Source organism: Zonotrichia albicollis, chromosome 5 (assembly GCF_047830755.1).
Source record: "Zonotrichia albicollis isolate bZonAlb1 chromosome 5, bZonAlb1.hap1, whole genome shotgun sequence".
Taxonomy (NCBI): Eukaryota; Metazoa; Chordata; class Aves; order Passeriformes; family Passerellidae; genus Zonotrichia; species Zonotrichia albicollis.
Genome location: NC_133823.1, coordinates 62,356,755 through 62,377,374, shown reverse-complemented (window position 1 = coordinate 62,377,374; position 20,620 = coordinate 62,356,755). Strand labels below are relative to the sequence as shown.

The 20,620-nt window shown below is 37.3% G+C and overlaps 1 protein-coding gene across 1 annotated transcript in view; it reads left to right on the top strand.

Moving 5' to 3' along the window:
- ARAP2 (ArfGAP with RhoGAP domain, ankyrin repeat and PH domain 2) overlaps nt 1-20,620 on the top strand; it is a 124,606-nt gene that overhangs the window by 91,223 nt on the left and 12,763 nt on the right. Inside the window, exons 28-32 of the mRNA XM_074541838.1 lie at nt 4,311-4,439; nt 9,758-9,897; nt 14,265-14,347; nt 15,739-15,774; nt 16,256-16,319. Coding sequence (XP_074397939.1) covers nt 4,311-4,439; nt 9,758-9,897; nt 14,265-14,347; nt 15,739-15,774; nt 16,256-16,319 — 452 coding nt within the window. The remainder of the gene's footprint in view (nt 1-4,310; nt 4,440-9,757; nt 9,898-14,264; nt 14,348-15,738; nt 15,775-16,255; nt 16,320-20,620) is intronic.

Genomic DNA, 20,620 nt, shown 5'->3' with positions numbered 1-20,620 from the left:
TCACTTTGCCAGAAATGATGTGATGAATTGTTTTAAACTACTTATAAGTTAAGGGCTGAGAAGGTATTCTTCATATTACAGTGCTTTGCAGTTCATTAATCATCAGCTACAGAAAAGTAGGTCTTACCAGTAAGTCATATTGGAAAACCCTATTTTCTTAAGAATGTCAGCACTTGATTTTACAAGCAATAATGCTTTCCAAAAAATTAAGTGAGAAAATACATGTCATACTTAGGGGAAAGGATCTTTTCTATTTTGCTAATTCAAATGTTTAATGTACATAGGTGAATAAAGGAGGCATAAAGTATGTAACTCTTTACACACTTTAAAGTGTGTTTTTGGCAAGCGGCGTTATGGTGTATGTAGCAGAATCTTAAATAATTTGTTTGAAATATGGTTCTGTTGCCAACAAAAGCAAATGTCACATGGCCACAATATTCACGAATGATAAAGAGGCTGTAACATTGGGAATACTTTATACATGCTGGAGCGTGTTTAAAATGCTGGAGAATTTTCTTGATAGAGATAACTAAAATAATGTAAAGTAGTAGGAATTTTGGTAATTTAAACACATTTTGATGAATATTCCCTGAGGTAATCTTATGGAATTTTTTAAGACTACATGGAGACAGAAATAAGCAACATCTATTTGCATTTCCTAGTAAGTTTCTGGTCTTAGCTATTTCCATGTTGCAGAGGAGGACTGTGAACTTGTTTATTTCTATAGTTAAGATACCTGTTTTCAAGTCAAGAAAAAAAATAAAAAGTGGACAAAATAAGATTACTAAATAGTGTTCTAATATTTTTGTTTGTTTTGTTGTATTTGATTTTCAGATGTGCTTACAATAATTCTTTCAGTTTTACTAATACTACTTATGTCCTTAGTCTTGACCCTGGCAGTATAAAAACTAGGATGGAAGTTTATTCTCCCTTTCAACTGAAAATCAGTTATCCTGAGCCTTCTTCACATCTTACAGTCTGCTGGTGATGCTGTACAGAGATGTAATACAGAGTTTGTTTCTAGATTCATAGATGTGGGTGACAACTGACAAAGAATGCTAGCACCTCTTATCTTTAGAAGAGTCCTGATAATTCCTGCAAGTGCAGTACAAATCATATTTCTTTAGACGGAATAACAGAAAAACATTTGAATTTTATTTTCTTAAACTTGATATATCGACACAGGAACATGCAAACCAAACTAGATATGGCCAAGAGAACATTAAAGTAAATAAACAGATAGACCCCACAACAGCTTCTTCATGCATTTAGGTGCAACAACTAATGTTTCAGTGGGGTATGGAAATGTTGTCTGAACTAATGACTATAGAAGAAAAACAAAAATAAGCTAAGAGTGAGACATAGGGCCCTACATAACACAGTAAATATGGGCAGGACATTAGAGTGTAATCTACTGAAAGAAGAGTTTCCAACACAAAGTGAAATGGCACACCAGTGTTTTAAATCCAAAACAACCAACCAAAAAGCAAACTAAATTAAGTCCTAATTCATCACGTGACTCCTGTCAGTAGAGACTGTGTTGATGAAATGTTTTCTTCATGGATCCCTTTCTGGAAGAATCAGTGCATCAAAATAGTGAATTACTGTTTCAAAATAAGAATAATTTTGTAGTAAGGAGACACTCAGGTAGACTCCTTTGATCCTATGGCTGAACCTAACAGGTTTGCAGAGGGGGAGAGCACAGAGAAAATTACTTCTAGAAAATATTTGGTCCGAATGTGACACTGAAGAACTAAAAGACTACTTGAGTCTTTGCTCCTGCAGGTTAATTCTACTAGTGTCATTTGACAAACACCATGAGGCATTTACAAATTAGTTCAGATAGTGACACATAATGAAAGAAAAAAGTTTGCATAAATCTTTCAAATGTACATCAGTAATCATGGTGTCTTTCTGATAAAAATTAATTTTCTGCATCTGCATTTTTTCCTGGTGCGGTCTGCTACCTGTCCAGTGCATGGTGGTATTCTGCTTGCTGCACTGAACCCTGAATTTTTTTTACTTTTTAAGTTTTTATTTTATTTTTTAATATATACTGTCAGGAAAACAACCCCTGAGAAAGCAAGAAAATTAGAATAATATTTTATAGAAAGTCAGTTTCTAATAATAGTTAATGTTGTTTAAAGTGAAAATGACTGGTTTAGAACGTTTACTAGCATATGATGACCTAAGTGAAAGAAAGGGTAATCAAATGTATGTGTTGACTGCTTGCTGTTCAAAATACTAGAATTGCAGTATTAAAAATCATCTAAATTATTTGCATGTAGAAAAGTTGCAATAATTGAAGATTTTATCAAGCCTAATGCAAAATATTTAATACCATATGCTTTTACAAAATAGGATGTATATAATTTTTTTAATAATAAGTGATTGATGGATAGTTTGTAAATGAGGTGTGTTACCAGTAAAATAGTTAATGGTTTTCAGCATGATGATTTATGTACCATGTAATCCATGATGACAGATGGTCTTAAATGTAACTATAAATAAAACAGTAGGTGTTTACTGTGAGAGTGCTGGTGTTCTAGGAAGATGTGGTGATTTGCCAGTCTCTTGCCTCTGATTTTAAAGTTCTTCTTAAAGAGGATTTTCTCTCTTGTACAAAGGCATCAAGTGTTTAAGCTTTATCACGTTAGAGTCCAAAGTTTCCCAAAAATTCAGCAGTTTTACCATTTAAAACAAAAGGGCCAGAAGAAGTAGTGATAATGAAATAGGGGTTGAGCTGCTATCTACCAAATGGTATTCTTGTTAGGCTGCTTTGGTGTCATATCTGAATAATGAAATATTTGTATGGGTGGTGTCACAGCTTTACAGGTAGCGTAGGTAATTTTGCATCCCGAAACAGCAGTGTTTTTTTCTGCCGTGAAAGTTTGTTATTTGTGGCTTCTGCTTTCTGAGGCTCTAGTGTTCAGGTGTTCTAGAAAATGCCTTCTGCTAGACTGTAGTGCTGGAGAGTCCCCAAGCAGCTGTTGACATTTCATATTCATCTACCGTAGCAGGAATGAAAAATGAGATTATGGCTGCATACTTTGCCCTTCAGTACTCAAGGGATGTGGCTAGACTGTGTGACCCAACATGACAGTGTCATAGGGGTGTGACTTTTCAGGAGCCATACCCATCTCTTCTCAAGACCTGACCCAGATAAATTGGTTTGCAAATGGGAACACAGATCTATTGGAAAAATCTCTCTTTGGAGATAAAATGATATTTGAACCCACAAAGCCATTGTTAAGGCTTTTGTGGGTTCATGAATTACAGCAGGTGCTTGCTGCTGAGCAGGTGAAAGCCTTCAGGGATGTGAGTGTGTCTTCTCCCACTCACATCAGTGTTGCATCAGGCTATGCTGTTCATGTGACACTCAGATATCTGCTGGATCTGGTAATGCAGATTTAGGGACAATTTGCAAGATCTTTTCTGCCTTCATTTGGTAGGTGAACTGGGGTTTGTATGGAATGCTGGCTGGGCTTTCTTATCACTGCAGTTTTTCAATTCTGTGTAGGTCTCAGAGTTTCTCTTCTAGGATGGATGGTGCCTATCAAAAATGTGTGTTTGAGCATCTGAAGTTTTGCAGTGCACACATACAGTCTAGTCATGCCTTCAGTGGTAGTTTAATCTTGCAGTACTTTTTGTACAAGATTGAAATACACAGGTGCAAGTTTGGATATTCCCTAGCCACTGCAACAGGGAGATCTAGTAAGACCACATGCTTTTCTCCTCTAGTAAAAAGAATCTAATGAAACCAGGAATCTGTTTCAGTCTGTTTTGATCAATAACAGACAGTATAATCCATACCAATTGGAGGCATTTTTTTTCACTGTGATCACTCCAAATTCTTTGGTTCTTTGAATGCAGAGAATCGGTAGTTATGATGTTTCATTTTCATACTGAGCATAGGCCAGTAAGGCACAGTATAGCTGGAGGTCTCAGTTCTGTTTGATCATATTTAGGCATGTCCTGTAATTGGTCTTAACTTTTGTATTTAGTTTGAAAGCAGTGCTTTAGTGTCTTTACATTAAAAAATAAACATTACAAAAGAGTCACTGAACATTTGGCTACTGTTTGTTTAGTTTTATATTCATTACCTGTGCAAACACTGCCAGCAAAGGTATTGTCAGTAAAGTGCCTAATTGTCTTATTTTTGAAAGCAGTATTTTTCTTCTATAGTTCAAAGTCAGTGAGACCTTGTTGTTTACAGACAAATGTAACATGTGAGGGCCTCCAATATTGTTGGGTTTTCTCTTTTATTTTAATTCTAGTTTTTTGTGTTTTGTTTCTTTGGCATTTTTCAGAACGTCCTCTGCATTATACAGAGAATGTACTAGAACAAGTTCTTCACTGGAGTTCACTACCAGAGCCTGGCGCTGCATATCTAATAATAAAGAGATTTCTAACAACAGACATGGTGAATCTCTACAGTGGTATGTAATTTTTTTAAAATTTAGTTATTTTACATGGAAATATGAGGATGGCAATTGTTTTCATTGGAGCAAAGTGTCCCAGTACAACTGAATTACTGCTACGTCATTAAAATTGCAGATTTACAGAGAGTTGTGGTGACTCCCTACGGAAACACAGAGAATATGGATGTTTGTTTCTACAAACTATAAGCTCTCCCATTGAAATATAAAAGTGTACAGAAATTCTGCACTCAGTTCACACTTTGTGAGTTTCTGCTGTGAAGCTTGAAACTGCTCTTATCTAGGTCATACTGTGGGAATATATTTATATAACTATGGTATGCTAATAGAAATTTCTATTAGCTAATTTGATGCCTCCAAACTACAAAGCTAATTTCACGGAATCAGAATATTCTGAGTTGGAAGAAGCCCAGAAGGATCATCAAAGTCCGGCTCCTTGCCTTACACAGGACAGCTCCATGAATAACACCTGTGCCTGAGAGTGTTGTTCAGACACTTCTTGAACTCTCAGTCTGGTGCTGTGACCACTTCCCTGCGGAGCCTTTTCCATTGCCCCGCCACCCTCTGGGGGAAGCTTTCCTGATATCCAACCCGAGCTTCCATTGTGGAACTTAAGATCATTCTGTTATCCTGACACTGGTCACCACAGAGAAGAGATCAGTGTCTGCCCCGCTGCTTCCCCTCACAGAGAAGCTTTCGACTGCAATGAGGCCTCCCCTCAGTCTCCTCCAGGCTGAGCAGACCAAGTGACCTCAACCACTCTTTATACTTGAGGGCTTCCCCTCAAGGCCCTTCACCATCTTTGTTGCCCTCCTTTAGACACTCCCTAATAGCTTTATAGCCTTCTTATATTGTGGTGCCCAAAACTGCCCCCAGCACTTGAGGTGAGGCCGCCCCAGTGCAAAGCAGAGCAGGACAATCCCCTCCCTTGCTCAGCTGGTGTTGCTGTGCCTGATGCACCCCAGCCAGGACAGGGTTGGCACACCTGGCTGCTGACTCACATTCAGCTTTCTGTTGACCAGGACCCCGAGGTCCCTTTCCATGGCACTGCTTTCCAACATCTCATTCCCCAGTCTGTCTGTACATCCAGGGTTGCCTCATCCCAGGTGACATACTTATGTGAATGACATACTCAAGCAACTGAATAATTTGGAGGGTATGTGGCCTTTAGAAGGGACCTAACACTTAAAATACAGATGAAGTATATAGTGAAAATATACAGTTTAAACATTGCCCCAGTCTATTTTTTTTCCATATAACACCTGGCTTTAAGTCCCCTGTGTAGTATGTATTATCTGCTTTGCGAGAAGTGGAAGTTTGGGAGTTCGAAAATTATATCCTGTTTTCAAGCAGTTGAAATCCTGTGTGCTATGACTGTATAATGTGTGATGGTAACACATGATGGCTGGTTTAATCTTTGTCTTATTTTATCTAACGACTCATTCAAATATATCTATCTTTTCCTCTCTTTCTCATATATGGAAATGTTAATCTTTCCATTCTATATATCTCGTCTTTATTTCAAGAAGTAAAATTTATGCTAATGTGCATATTCTTCTGAAAATAATGGCTTCTTCCTCCATGCTTTATTCCTGTAAAAGTATATTTCACAGATGTGAACGAACCTGAACAAGTGTGCTGTTCATGACTTTTATGGTTGGGTTTCACTGTCAATAAATGTGTGATAGCAGATCATGAATGGAGAGAAATGGCCTACTTCATTAAAAGCTTGATATATGAACTCCCATCATGTCACTAGATATGTGTTGAAATCAGGAGAGGGAATGGGTCATAAGGGTTGTGTGAATCACTGCTCTAAGAAACACATAAAGATTAGGCTGGTGTCAGTTTATAAAATGTAATAGAGATCTGCTGCTATTTGCACTCCTAGATTTTGCATCCATTTGTTCCCCCAGCTTATTACAGTAATGGTTTGCATCAATTCCATTCAGTTTGATGTTACTGTAGACACACTGTCTTTTGACTGTTTATATTTAGTGATTTTTTCAATGTTTGTTTTAAAATAATTAAAAGTTTACCAAATGAATTATGTTGGTTTTCTCAGTGGCTTGAAAAGGAAGATTTCTGCCATATTGCAGGCTTACAGTGTTGATGTCTGCAAACTCCATGTGGCTGAGTAGTCTTGTGAATCCATCACTACATAGTGTCAGAATGAGAAAATATGCACAATGAAGTTACTGGGGAAGAGATGTTCCCAGTGTTTAGGGTACAAGGTACTTAAGGTTATGGTGGGGCTCTCCATCTCAAGTGTGCTGGAAATAACTGCTGGCTCGAAGGAAGAAGGGGAGACCTCAATCTTTTCTGTCTCTTACACTCTATATGTGGATAACTCCTTGTCACTGAATAATAGGGCTGGGGCCAGATGTCCAACCACTATGATTTGAAGTATGTTTTTAAGAGTGGATTCAGCCCATACGAATGGGCAACTGGGTGGAGGGATGTCCTCCTACTTGGCAGTAAAATTAATAGGACTTTGATAATTTATTGCTTATAATTTAATTCCATGAATATTCCTTGCTTTCCTGATTTATGCAATAATCTTAAAGGCTAATTATTATATTCCGGACTATTTTTTTCCTGTTAATATTACTTGAGAGATTTTCATTCTCAGCACTTTTCTCCCTTTTCTTCCTGAGTCTATAATGTTGTTTGAAATAATGTTGGTTCAATAGTGAGCATAAGAAACAACTCTTTCAGCCTCTTTTCATTTTGGCAGCTCATCACAGTCTTCTCTGTCAGTGCAACTTTTCCCATGCTCCTTATACATAGTACATTCCTGATTTTGATACTTATTCTCATCTTGTCCATTTTAAACTATTTTCTCATGTTCTGCAACTGAGATGAGCTCAGTTGTTCAGAGCAGGGTGCTAATAATACTAAGGTTGTGTGTTGGATTCCTGGGTAGGGCATTCACCCAAGAGCTGGATTCTGTGATCCTGGTGGGTCCCTCCCAACTCAGGCTATTCTGTGATTCTATAATCCAAACCTTACACTGAGGTCTAGGTGTTTGTTGTCTCTTGTATAGAAACCAATTTTCCTTTTCAGGGAAAAAATAGTTAGTTTATTTGTATTGATATGTTTCAGCAAATTTGTGGTGAGTTTTCAGTTTTATTGCAGTTTTTAGTTGCTAGTTCCTGACGATTAATTCCATAGCTTTTCATGCTTGCTGTAGGAGCACTCTTTCAAGTGCTACTCAGTAGGGCAAGATGTGCACTGTATTTTGGTATAATAGATACTCAAGGACAGCTTAATTCTATTTCAAGACCCCTTCTCCTTATGTAAAAATTTTTCATATTAAAGTTTTATTTGTTAGAAAACCAGATATTTTTTATTTGTTAAATTTACTATCAATTCTGTGTATATAGGTCCTTGAAATTTTCTCAGTACAGTGTTGTATAATGGGAGTGGTAAGTATTGATTTCTGAGAACAGGGGCTATTATTCAGAGATATTCTTTGAAATGCAAGCTTCTAAACCATAGGTGGATCGATCCTCCATGGATTAAGTGTACCTACTTCCTAGCTGCAAAGTTCTGTCAAGTTTAGCATATTTTGTAAAGTTTGTGTCTGAAAAATACATTCTGATTAGGACACATCCCTATTGTCTTAGTTTTATTTAATGAAATGCTGGCTTCTAAAGTATATCGAATATCATCAGTTTAGAGAATTATTTTCTTCCTCCTTCAGGCTATTCTAATATCTTTGTAAGTATCAAGTATTTGACAGATTAGCTGCCATAGGAATGCTGTGAACTTTAGAATGAGTTTTTGTCATGTTGCAAGCTGTGTGCAGAAATGTAAAGTCTTCCAGCTTGGTAAAGATGTGGAAGTATCCTGCAACTCTCACTAAGTACTCTGCTACTCTCATTTTGTAGAGTTTAAAAAAAAATTAAAAAATAGAAAAAAGTGGTTATGATTGTGTGGATAAGGATTCATATTCTATTCTGTTCTATTCTAAGAAATAAATATTCTTGTCGGCAAAAAGAGAATCAGGTTTTTTTAAGTGTGCACATATATTTGCACTTATAACTGAGGACTTCTAAGTAATTTCTGATTTTAATTGTTGGAGTGTATTGATTCTAGGTTTAGATTCTTATTTTTTGATATTTTACCATGTACTGCTTCTTAATAATAGAGTTTTGATATCAGATGCTCAAAGTCTAAGTGGTATTTTAATGAAAAAAGCCAATTGAGTACTGAGGTAAGAATGAGCTTTTCAATACGCATTACACCCCTTTTACATCACAGTTTTATTTCTTATCCTGAAAATAATGTAGCACAAAAGCTAATGGTATTATTCTGTGACTCCTAAACAAGTTGGTTCAGTTTTTCCTAAGGTAGGTACAGGAGGTACCTACACTTAGCTAAAGATAATAGGTGGTGAAAGCCAAAATATGGCATAAGTCGTATGCTTTTAGTGTTTGGGGGTAATTATTAGCCCTGCTAATCTGGCTCCCTCTTCAAGGTGAAAAGGTGTTGGTTGAGTGGGATGGAGGAGAAGGCTGCATCTGCCCACCTGCTCTCTTCTCATGTCTGCAGTCTGCCTCCAGCACTGTTTACCTCAGGGAGAAAAGCATACTTCAGAATTCTGCTGAATTCTGTGTTCTGTTATTAAGACAGTAGGAATTACTGTATTTTCCTTTGTTTTTCCTCACTTTAACTATTAAAGTGCCATTTTAGTTTGATTTTCACTTCATGTGCATGAGTCATAGCAGCATGGCAATGACTGTAATTATTGTTCAGAAGTTTTTGCTGGGGAAGGGTACTTACTGGGAAAAGCTGACAAAGTGGAAAAATGTATGGATATTGAGCAGAACAGGAAACCTGAAAATACCTAAATCTAATTTTTATGGAAATGTTTTGCCTCTCAAGCACAGAGATTAAAAGTATCCATGCCATACTCTTGGTATTAAGTACACATTATATGCTGAAAATATTCTTTGAATTAGAGTTTGTTGGTAGATTCTTTGCATGTTATCATACAAGTGAAACAGAGAAGACTTTTTTCCCACCAGTAATTAAAATAATAATGGTGTGAATATTTAAGAATGAATGTAGAATTTATGAATGTAGAATACATTAATGTGCAATATGTATTGAAATGTAATATTTATTGTATATGTATGTGTGTGTATTAATATAATATAATTAATACAATTATTTATGTATATGTATAGCATAATACTAAATCAATTTTACCACTGTAATTTTAGTTTTTTGATATGCAGTAATACTTAAAAACTAGAAGCTTCTACTGTTGTAAAATCCTCTAACAAAATGCTTTTTTTTTTTCTTGGTAGAGAAAAATGAGAAAGGTACTGTGAAAGCAGGCAATCTGAAGTACAAGGAAGAGCCATCAAAACTACTGTCTGGAAACAAATTCCAAGACCGTTACTTTGTGTTGCGGGAAGGAAACTTGTTTCTCTATAAGGATATGAAGGTACAGCAGACAAACTTTGCATTAAGCTTTCTTCTTTGTTTGAACAAGAAAATATCAACAAACAGATCAACATTTCTCATATGAAATGGCAACTTCTAGAATCTGGGTTGACATCTAAGATTTTTGTCTTGCTGTTTCACAGATGTCTTAGTATAAGGAGTTTCTGTGGGTTCATCGTTTAGCTATTGTAGTTATGCATTACTATAAGCTTAAAAATTAAAAAGAGAACAATTTTTGGGTGCTTTGTGCTGACATTAAATTATTTGAAAACCTGCTGTTGAAAGCTGCAGCAGAAGTAATATGGAACTTAAAGGAGTGCATGCCATTTTTTTCTTGTTATTTCACACAAAGCCCTTAAAAATTCAAACAACAGGTTCAGACGTGCAGGCACGTCTCATGATAGAAGAGATTATAGGAAACAATAACTCTCAATACACTAGGAAAATATTTCCCTGCTTCCCAACAACATTTTTCAGATGTATTCTCAGTCCTCTAAAAACTAGTATGGATAATTAGGTTATGTATACTTCAGAATTCCATAGAAGTGAATTTAGTCATGATTAATAGCAGGAAGGGTGCAGTTTTAAATATTTCATGGGATTTTTTTTAAAATAGTGGATTTGAGTGTATGCAGCTTGTGTTTAAGTATAAAGCCAAATAATATTAATAAAGAACTGTGTTTTAGTTCCAATTATTTCTGGTTTAAAAAAAAAATCAAAGTTTCAAGTGGTTTTATTTTTGCTGACTGCCGTTTTTTTCCCATCCAAAAAATACAGATGTATATTGCTGACCTTCCTAAAGTACTTTTTTAAAGACATATCCCTTGCTCACGTAAACTAATGCACTGTGTCTTCTTGTGAAGCTGTGGATACAATCTTAATTAGAATGACCCCAGAATGTCACAAATAATGTCTTACAATTTAGTGCTAAAACTCAAATTGGCACATATGTGAGAATAAATTAATATGCCCATAAAACCTTAATTAGTATCTTGGAAAGAATTTATGACAGGATTGTTTTACCACTTTATAATCTCCTCTTTTAAGCCATTCTAATTTATAAAAAACTTTAATTCCCCAACTCAGGAGGTGCTTTGAACACTTATTTTGAAATTAGTTTTTCTAAATGCAAATGGCAATACCATTCTGATCAAATAGTATATGAGTTTGTTTTACATTTTTTGAGAGATATTAATCTACCATGAATAATCTTGGTTTAATTTTAGTCATATTTAGGAATGAATAGTAGGAACGCTTGACATTGCAGATGGAAAATTGTAGTTAATAAGGCCACACGTGCTAATTAATTTATAAATTCTCATTAATGGCAAATTAAATTTGTATATGCAGGTGGAGATACATTCTGTTCAGTGTTTCTCTTGTTCAAGAGCAATTATCAAAAACATTGAAAGTTTCCATGAATACTGTATGCTAAATTGCTATATTGTGTTAATTGACTGAAATAATTTACCCCTTTAATGTTCTGTTGCTAAGAGATAAGCTCACAGACAAAAAAAATGGCTCCCTTAAGGTGCATTATTTTGAGAAGGATGCAGTTGTTTAAGTTAATAGTATGTTCTGCAGGGGTATTTTTTTATCCTGGCAGTACCCTTCTTCTGAGCAGGAAGTTACACAAGAATACCAACCATAAAACTGTTGTGTGTTTTGTTGTTTTTTAAGTTCTCTTAAGTGCCTCTTTTTTCCCGCATTGGAGTGTTAGAAATTGAAAGCTATAGAATGGGAAATTGAGAATCTAGGGACAGTAAACAGTAGGGAGTAGCTTTGTGTACTGGGATTATAAGATTTGTTATTTGGTGCAGTTTTTTCTACATTGAAAGCTAAGCCACTTGACCTAAAAGTACTAAAGGAATGCTTTTGTGTTGTGTTAAATATTTTTCTCTGTAATAGTGTGCATCTATTGTTTCCTTTCAGCACTTCATCTTCCAGTAACATTCAGTTCTCACACCTGTGGGTCTATGTCTACTGTAGATTGACTAGAGGTAGTTCAAGAAGGAGCAAGCAAGGAACCTCAGGAGATCCTTGTCCATCTTCCTGTGCACAGCAGGGATAGCAGCTGAGGTCAGGACATGTTGTGCATGGCTTTAATCTGTTAAAGTCTTCGAAAACCCTGAGGACAGATAGCACAACCTTTCTGGGCTTCCTGTTGCAGTACCTGACTGTCCTCATGGGGGAAAGTTTGTCTCTGCTTAGATGTAGTCTTCTCACAATACAAAATACCTCACTCAGTCTGCTTCAAAATTTCCCTGTAGGTGCTGGGGGTCTGCTCTTAGTTCAGCCTCTCCTCCAGGGCAAGTGCTCCAGCCCCCCGATGGCCTGGTGGGCCCCTGCTGAGCCCTCTCCAGATTACTGATTCTCTTTTTTGTCTCAAGGATCCAAAAGATGCAGTTACACAAATAATAAGGAAAGGAGGAGAATCACTCTCCTCCACCTCGTCACTGTGCTTCTGCTAGCTCAGGAAAGCGAGACCACCTTTGCTGTTAGGATACTCTGCTGGTTTATGCCCAGCTTGGCACCTGCCAGCACGCTTTGGTCCCTATCAGCTGAACTGCCTCCCCCTCTCTGTCATTCAAAGAGTTTGTTCCTTCACCTGTGCAAGAGTTTGCGTTTATCATTGTTAAATTTAATGAGATTCCCGTTGTTCCATTTCTTTGTCTTGTGAAAGTCCCAATACTGGTGTTCTCCTGGAACCAGGTGGATTCCTTCTATCTCACTGGGCTGCCCTTCCTGAAGAGACAAGGAGGAACAAAGCCCTGCCCTCCCATCCCCTGTCCCACAAAAGTCAGGATATGTTATCCAGAGACTTCTTGTTGTTCAAAGACATGATTTGCTTTTTTTTAATCTTGATTTAGCGGCCCTAGTGGCCTAATGGATGAATGGCCTAATGGACAGTGCCCCAGTGGCACTGTCTAAAACAGGGATTGTGAGCTTGAGTCAGTCAGCAAAGCTTCACCAAGGGCAAGTCCTGCCTGACCAACTTAGTGGTCTTCTATGATAAATTGACTATGCCAGTGGACAAGGGAAGAGTTGCAGGTGCCATTTGTCTGAAATTCTGTAAGGCCTTTCACATGGTCCCTCCATTTAGAGAAAAGAATATTTAGAGAAATATTCTTTTCTCTAAACTGGAGAGGGATGGAATTGATGGAGTGGACTGTTAGATGGATAAGAAAGTGGTTGGATGGTCACATCCAGAGGGTAGTGATCAATGACTCAGAGTCCTGATGGACATCAGTGACATGTGGTGTCATTTAGAAGTCCTTGCTGGGATTAGTGCTACTTAATATATTCATTAGTGACACAGAAAGGGGAATTGAGTGCTTCTTCAGCAGATGACACCAAACTGGGGGTGTGGTTGATACACCTGGGGAACAGGATGCCATCTAGAAGGGCCTGGACAAGCATGAAAAGTAAGCCCATGGGAATCTCTGCAGGTTTAACATGATCAAGTGCAAGGTGTTGCACCTTGTTTGGGTCATCTCATGATATCAGCCCAGTCTGGGGGATGAACAGACCCAGAGCAGCCCTGCCAAGGGGGATTTGGTGATGCTGGTGGGTGAGAGGCTGGACATGACCCAGCCATGGGCACTCACAGTCCAGAGAGCCAAAGGTGTCCTGGGCTGCACCCAGAGCCCCGTGGGCAGCAGGGGAGGGAGGGGATTCTGCCCCTCTGCTCTGCTCTGCCCTGGTGAGACCCCACCTGCAGGGCTGCAGCCAGCTCTGGGGGCACAGCGCAGGAAGGACATGGACCTGGGAGGGTACCAGGTCAATCAGAGGGATATGGAGCACCTTGTCTGTGAAGGAAGGCTGAGAGACCTTTGGAAAAGAGACCTACTTGTGGCCTTCTAGTACCTGAAAGGAGCCTAGAAGAAAGATAGAGACAGATATTTTAGAAGAGTGTAATGCAGAAGAAAAACAGTAATGCCTTCAAACTGAGAGTAGGTTTAGATTGAGTATTAGACTTTAAAGTCCATTCCAACCCAAACCATTCTTTGATTTGAAGAAAATTTTCACCATTCCATAGAAGAGGTTATTTAACAGAGAGCAATCCCATTTCCCATCTTCCTGTCTCTTGGAAGAGTTTGTGTTCATATAAAGCACCACATCTTCATTTTTCTGATTATGTTACAGTTTTGTGATTTCTTGTGAACTTTAAATTCTTAATCAGTCTGCTTCCAGTAAAAGTGACTGTTACACTTTGTTAGTGGCAAAGAAAGAGATAAAATATTTTAATGATTTGCTAGAAAAGAGGGGTGCACTCCATGAAAGAAACCGAACTGTGAAATCAGTCATGTGGCATTTTCTCTTTGGCACATTCCTGATACAATAATTAGAATCTTACTTTATTTGCAGGCTAGCAAACCTGAAAAAGTGTTGCCTGTCAGTTCTCTGAAGCTTTATCTTGGAGTGAAAAAGAAAATGAAGCCACCAACAAAGTAAGAATAGAAAAGAAAATAACACAGTGTAAAGAGTATTGTAGTATCATCAATAAAGGGTAGCATAGAACATTGTGGAGCAAAGAAAAGTCAAGAAGCCTATAGCAGTATACTGAATTAAATTATCCCCTGTAATATTATTTGTTCTTTTCCTGTATTTGTTTTCATGTTCCATGTTAACTAATCTGTGCTAGTAAATTACTTTATTGATTAGCTCTTTGTAATCTAAAGTGCATTTGTTATCTCTTGTGGATATGGTTGCTCCTGGCTCACTTAGTTTTGTGCTATGTGTCCTGCATGTCATTGGTGGACACACTTTCCTTGCACCAAGTAAAAAGAGAGAAGAGAAAACCAGTTAGTCATGGCCCTTACTGGCAGTTCCTGTTCAGCAGAGGATTTTCCTTTTTCAGGATCTTTGTTATTTTGATGTTTCTGCTAGCTGAAGACTACAGTGCCCTTTACAAACATCAGTGACTATCTCTCAGGAAAAGAGCATTGGGAAATAACACCTGTTTTTCTCAGATGTTTCCAGTTCTTGTTCGGTCAAAGCTTTGAGATACTGAGACAATGCACATAGGATCTTATCCCGGAGGGAGTCTATGTTGACTGTTGCCTTTAAACAGATCTGCTTGAACTTTTCCTTTACAGTTGGCAAATGAAAACACCCCAAAAAAGTCTGTGAATTTCAAAGCTTAGCCATGTTACAGAAATCGTTGATAGGTTTGTGGTTTTTTTAGCATGTTTTTTTTTTTAATTCAAGTGCAGAATGAGTAGGAGATTAGTCCAAAATAGGAGTAAAAAGATTATGTAAATGTGTCTTCGCAGGATTTTTTTACCTTGAAGTTTATTTTTAGTCTGCTTTCAAAAGAAGAGTTTACCTAATCTCTTCTGGATCTCCAGAAGTGTCTGTTTGTTTCACCTCAGAGGCTTCATTGTGCACCCAGTCCCTTTTCATTTTCCTAGTAATTATTAAATCCCTATAAAATCATGTGATTCCTTTTGTTTACTGTACAAGCATAGCTCTTTTCTCTCTGTGACTTCTACCCTGTAGTGGACTCTTTACCTGACAGTTTTATTTCCAGCTCCTTTTAAAAAGCACAGCCACAGCAAAAAATGTGGCAACTAGTCAGCTGTCATCTGGAGTGTTTTACTATAACCCTTTGTCTAAAACAGAAAGGTCATTAACTGTGAATCAGTTGTAAGAAAATTAGCAAAATCCATCCTCAAACCCACAACTTTATTCTGGATTTGCAGTACACATTTAGACTTCGCAACTTTTTTTTTTTTTTTTTTTTTAATTAAGAGGACTGTATAAAGGTAATTAATCTCTGCTGTTTGAGGAATATGTCCCTGTTTATGGAAGTAACTTTTGAAAATCTTCTTTCTTTCAGCTGGGGACTTGCAGTATTTTCTGAAAAACACCAGTGGTAGGTAAACATGAAACGCACACTGGGTTTAATTTCTCTGTCTAATATTTGTTGAAATATTGAATTGCAAAATAAGAGTATTTGAAACTAATGGGCATTATTTTGCTTTCATGTCAATTTTTGTTTTTTTTTTTAAGTGAAGAAACTTTCTTAGTCGGTATGTTTGGTTCATGTTTTGGGTTTAAACGTCTGACTTCCTTCTGTGACCAGAGAGCAAACAATAGTGATAAAGTTAGAATGAGAGATTTTAATCCTGTGCACATGCTTAAAATGAAGCACAGGCATTGTCATCAAAGTAGATAAAGTGATAATTTGAAGTATTTATATATGCCTATTTTTTCTGGGAGTGTTAATAATAAATATAGATAGCATGAATGAATTTAAGTAGTATTTGATGTAGTTTTGAAGCCTGTTCTTTAATATGTATAACTGTAACTGGCATCTCCATTGCTTTTAATATTAATTGTGTATTGTGTTCTAGGTATATATGTTGTGATGGACAAGATGTGCAGATGGAGTGGATGATCAGCATTTTTATGGCACAGGTAGTAATCTGATCAGAAAATGTAACTTATTCTGCTGTTATAAAAATTCCATTAAATATGTATGTATTATATATAAGGTTCAGTGTCAAAGTTTCTGGAATACTTCATGTAATTAAAGTGCCAAAAGATGTGTCTTAGTCCATGAAGACTATGAGTGCTCTGAGAGTAATAACATTAGATTCTGACATCATCTCTCCATTCCACCCTACTGTGTTGCAGAGAAGCTTCGTAAAGAAGGACAATTATTTTTTTTCCAGAAAGCTCTTGTGGGTGAAATTTTGGCCACTGACATAAAGGGTGTGTCTGTGTGCCACAATACCTAAGTGCTATTTCTCTGCTCACTAGTTTGGACGCTGCTAAAGTAGTGATGAAAGAGGGGTGTAATGCTTAAAAGCATAGTGGTGTGAACTAGCCCAGTTGAAGAGCTGTGCTAATATGGCTTTTTTTCTCTGGTATCCAAGTTTGTTTTGTTAACACTGACAATTCATTGTGTTGGGTAGGTTTTATCCTGAATTAAGTACTCTTCTGCTTGATATGAGATTGTAAGAAAGGTGTATGTTTGAGTGGCATACAACACATCCTTGGAAATGGACTTTAATGTTTGCATTGCGGAAGTGGAAGTAAGCGAGATGGGAAGAATTTACCCTGATAGGAGAGTGGAACATAGTTTAAGGTTTTAACAGGATTTTGTCTGTGTCAGATTTTTCTTTTTCCCATGATGTTCAAGGAGCTTTGCAGGATATCACTGTGCATAAACATTGCTAGATTTATGATTACCTGGGAGCTTTGTGTTGCATAAAATAGGCTGAGCACAAGACTGTTGAAATACAGACTTAGTGACTTCCTAAAACAGAATCTGACTTTCATAGATAGTAGTGCTAGAAGTATAATGCATGCCTTGAAAGTAACACTTACAAATTCTTGTCTTATTCAGCTCTCTTAACTGAAATGACAGTTGTTGTTTCTATGGAAACAGCTGGCATACATCTCATGGGCATAACATGAGCAGTGTCACAGCAAATAGGCTCAGAGGTTATTGATATAGGAAACTTTGAAGTAACTCATGCAAGGTTGGTAACTGTTGAAGTCCTTTTGACATAAAATCACAATGAAGGACAGTCTTACAATTCTGCTCAGGCAGATGTACAATGTTCCTTTGACAATATGGATAAAAAAATGGGAGCCATTGCTCACTGTCCAGGATAAATTTTCCTAACAGAAAAGAAGATAAAATCACTTAATGTACATTTAAAAACATGCTATGAATTCATAATGTTAATTTAAAAACTTTATTATAATGAATGAACAGTGCAATGAATTAGCAGTACTACATTGAAAGGGTTTTTTGGTTTGGATTGATTTTTTGTGAAAATTCTTGGGGTTTTTTTTACAAGTGTTCTGGACATCAGTAAAGTTGTCAGTCTATAGACTACATGAGAAATTATGTGCTAATGATGCAGATGCAGATTTAGTATATTGTTCTTACTGCAATCTACTACTTCATTACAGAGAAAATTTCCTTAAGAATGCAATGCCTCATATTGGTAAAATTTGCTGTAAGTTCTCTAAAAAGTCTTGTATCATACAGCAGCAGACAATTATTACCACATTATCCCATTTCTAAACCAGAAAACTGTAAATGTCAACTGAGATTATTTCTAGTTAGAATTTTCAAGTTGAGACCATCTTTAGGGAAGTCAGCTTGTTTTTTTTACTGTATATGTTGTCATGGTATTTGAACATACATGTTAGAGAAACTGCAGGCATCACATCTTTGTGAGTGGAATAACTTAGACTAGAAATTGAAAAATACTGTAAAATTGGTTTTGAAGTGTTAAGACATTGACATCTAATGATTTTGTGCGATTAAGAGGGACATAAACCAATATTACTGCATTCCTCAGTGCTTGAGCAGACTCAAGTTTTATTAGTAATTAATATCAGTGAGATAACAGCACTATTACTGTTTTTTTCCTGGTGTCTGATAATGTTTGTTCCTGTAGTATAAATAGTGCAGAGTATATGAATAGCAAAGTGTATGTACTGCTGTAATCTAGGTACAAGAGTACTTTGATACAGGCCATCAAGTTAACCCAGCGGTTATTAATCTTCCATTTCAAACTGGTACATACTAAGTGTTTGAAGTAGGACCAATGTTTCTTTCAGTTCTATGCAAAACCATCCTGAAAAGCAAGATTCTTGAATTCTATAATAGTTCTGTACAAAATCTCTTAAGAGCATGCATAGCATTCAGTTGGAAGTAATTAATTTGTATGAAGATGGACACAATAGTTAACTTCCAGTTTCCTTGTCTTTGATCAGCTGGAGGCACATTATACTACCATGAGGTGCAGTTGAACAGAGGGGTCAAAGCTATGAATAAATACATTTTTTATGTGGCCTAATACGTTGCTAGTATTTCTGATATACTTTCTCAGTTCTATTTTAAGAAATGTTACAGGCACAAAAGGGAAATCAGGCTGCTTAGCTGACAGTGATGGTTTCCTTAGGCTTGCTGGGATTTAAGGCAGATAGTTTTCTTCAGAAGCTGATTAAAGTTTCTCCATCACTTTCTGGATTGTGTTTGTTTTATCTTGATCCACAATAAACTGTTTTGGTTGGCGAGAGCTGCTCTTTTAGATAATAATTTCTCATTTCATTGAAAGAAAATGTTCTTAATGGAGAGAACTCATCACAGACTTTTACATCACTCTAGTCACACCATGTGTGAGAATTTTTTACTCCATCTAGATATGAGTCTATAAAATACTTTTTCTAAATTTGGGGCAAGACTTTCAATTTCTAGTCAGCCATCATGAGTCAGTAATCACTGATTCTGATGGGTTTTATTGGTAGTCCTCTTTTTACTTGCCGACCATGTGCAAGTATGATCATAGCTCTTCATAGATCTCTGCTGTTTTTTTAAATATGATCTTCAAGAGACTTGCTTCATGGATTTGCAGTCCTGGCTTGCCAGTTTCCTTCGAAGTTTTGCTGATTTAGCTGTAGGCCTTGGTTATTCTCTTTGGTTCACAGAATCTCATGTTGATGATTTTTTCAGTAAAATCATCTTGAAATACCTTATCCTCAAATCTGTCTTTATGGTTTTTATTAGCATTACTTGAGGAATGTGAGCTCATGTGCTAAAATTTGAAATGTTCAGTAATATATGGTTTTTTACTTTCCTTCTCTTCCCAGTCTAGTTTTTCACTCAGAGTGAAACTTCACATTTTTCCCCAAAACTGACCTATTTCAGTTGAGCTAAAGCAAAGACTACTGTTGAAACCAGATCTGCCTATTTGTAGATTGTGTTTTGGATAACACATGTTGTTATCATATGTTAAGCAATTATTTTCTCTAAATTATTAATACAAATTTTCACAGAATCACAGAATCAATTAGTTTGGAAAAGACCTTTGAGATTATTGAGTCAAAGCTATGACCTAACACCAGCTTGTCAACCAGACCATGGCACTGAGTGACACGCATAGTGTTTTCTTTAAACATCTCCAGGCATGCTGACTGGTGACATTCCAATGTCTAATCACCTTTTTGGGAAGAAACTCTTCCCAATATCCAATATAAACCTCCCCTGGTGCAGTTTGAGGCTGTTTCCTCTCACCCTGTCGCTGGTTGCGTGGGAGAAGAAGCCCATCCCCACCTGGCTCCAGCCTCCTTTCAGGCAATTGCAGAGACCGGTGCGTTCCCCCTGAGCCTCCTTTTCTCCAGCTGAGCACCCCCAGCTCCCTCAGCTGCTCCCCACAAGCCTTGTGCTCCAGACCCTTCCCCAGCTCTCTGTCCCTTCTCTGGACATGCTCCAGCCCCTCTGTGTCTTTCTTGCAATCAGAACTGGACACAGGATTTGAGGTGTGGCCTCCCCAGTGCCGCGTACAGGGGGACAATCCCTGCCCTGCTCCTGCTGCCTGCACTGTTGCTGACACAGGCCCGGATGCCATTGGCCTCCTTGGCCACCTGGGCACAGCCGGCTTATTTCCAGCAGCTGTGGATCAGCAGTCCCAGGTCCTTTTCCAGCCACTCTGCCCCAGCCTGTAGCACTGCCTGGGCTTGTTGTGGCCCAAGTGTTGTACCCTGCGCTTTGGTCTTGAACCTCAACAAGAAACACATTTTTAAACGCTTGCACATTGAGGTAATTTTATCTTATTTCTGAAACTTTTGTTGGGACTCATGAAAGTGTGCTTCTGTGAAATTTTGAAATTGTGAAACAAGTCAAAATGTATGTCGTGTTTGATGATATTTTCTATTTTTTGAGGATAATGAGAATGATATTTAGGAAGGAGGAT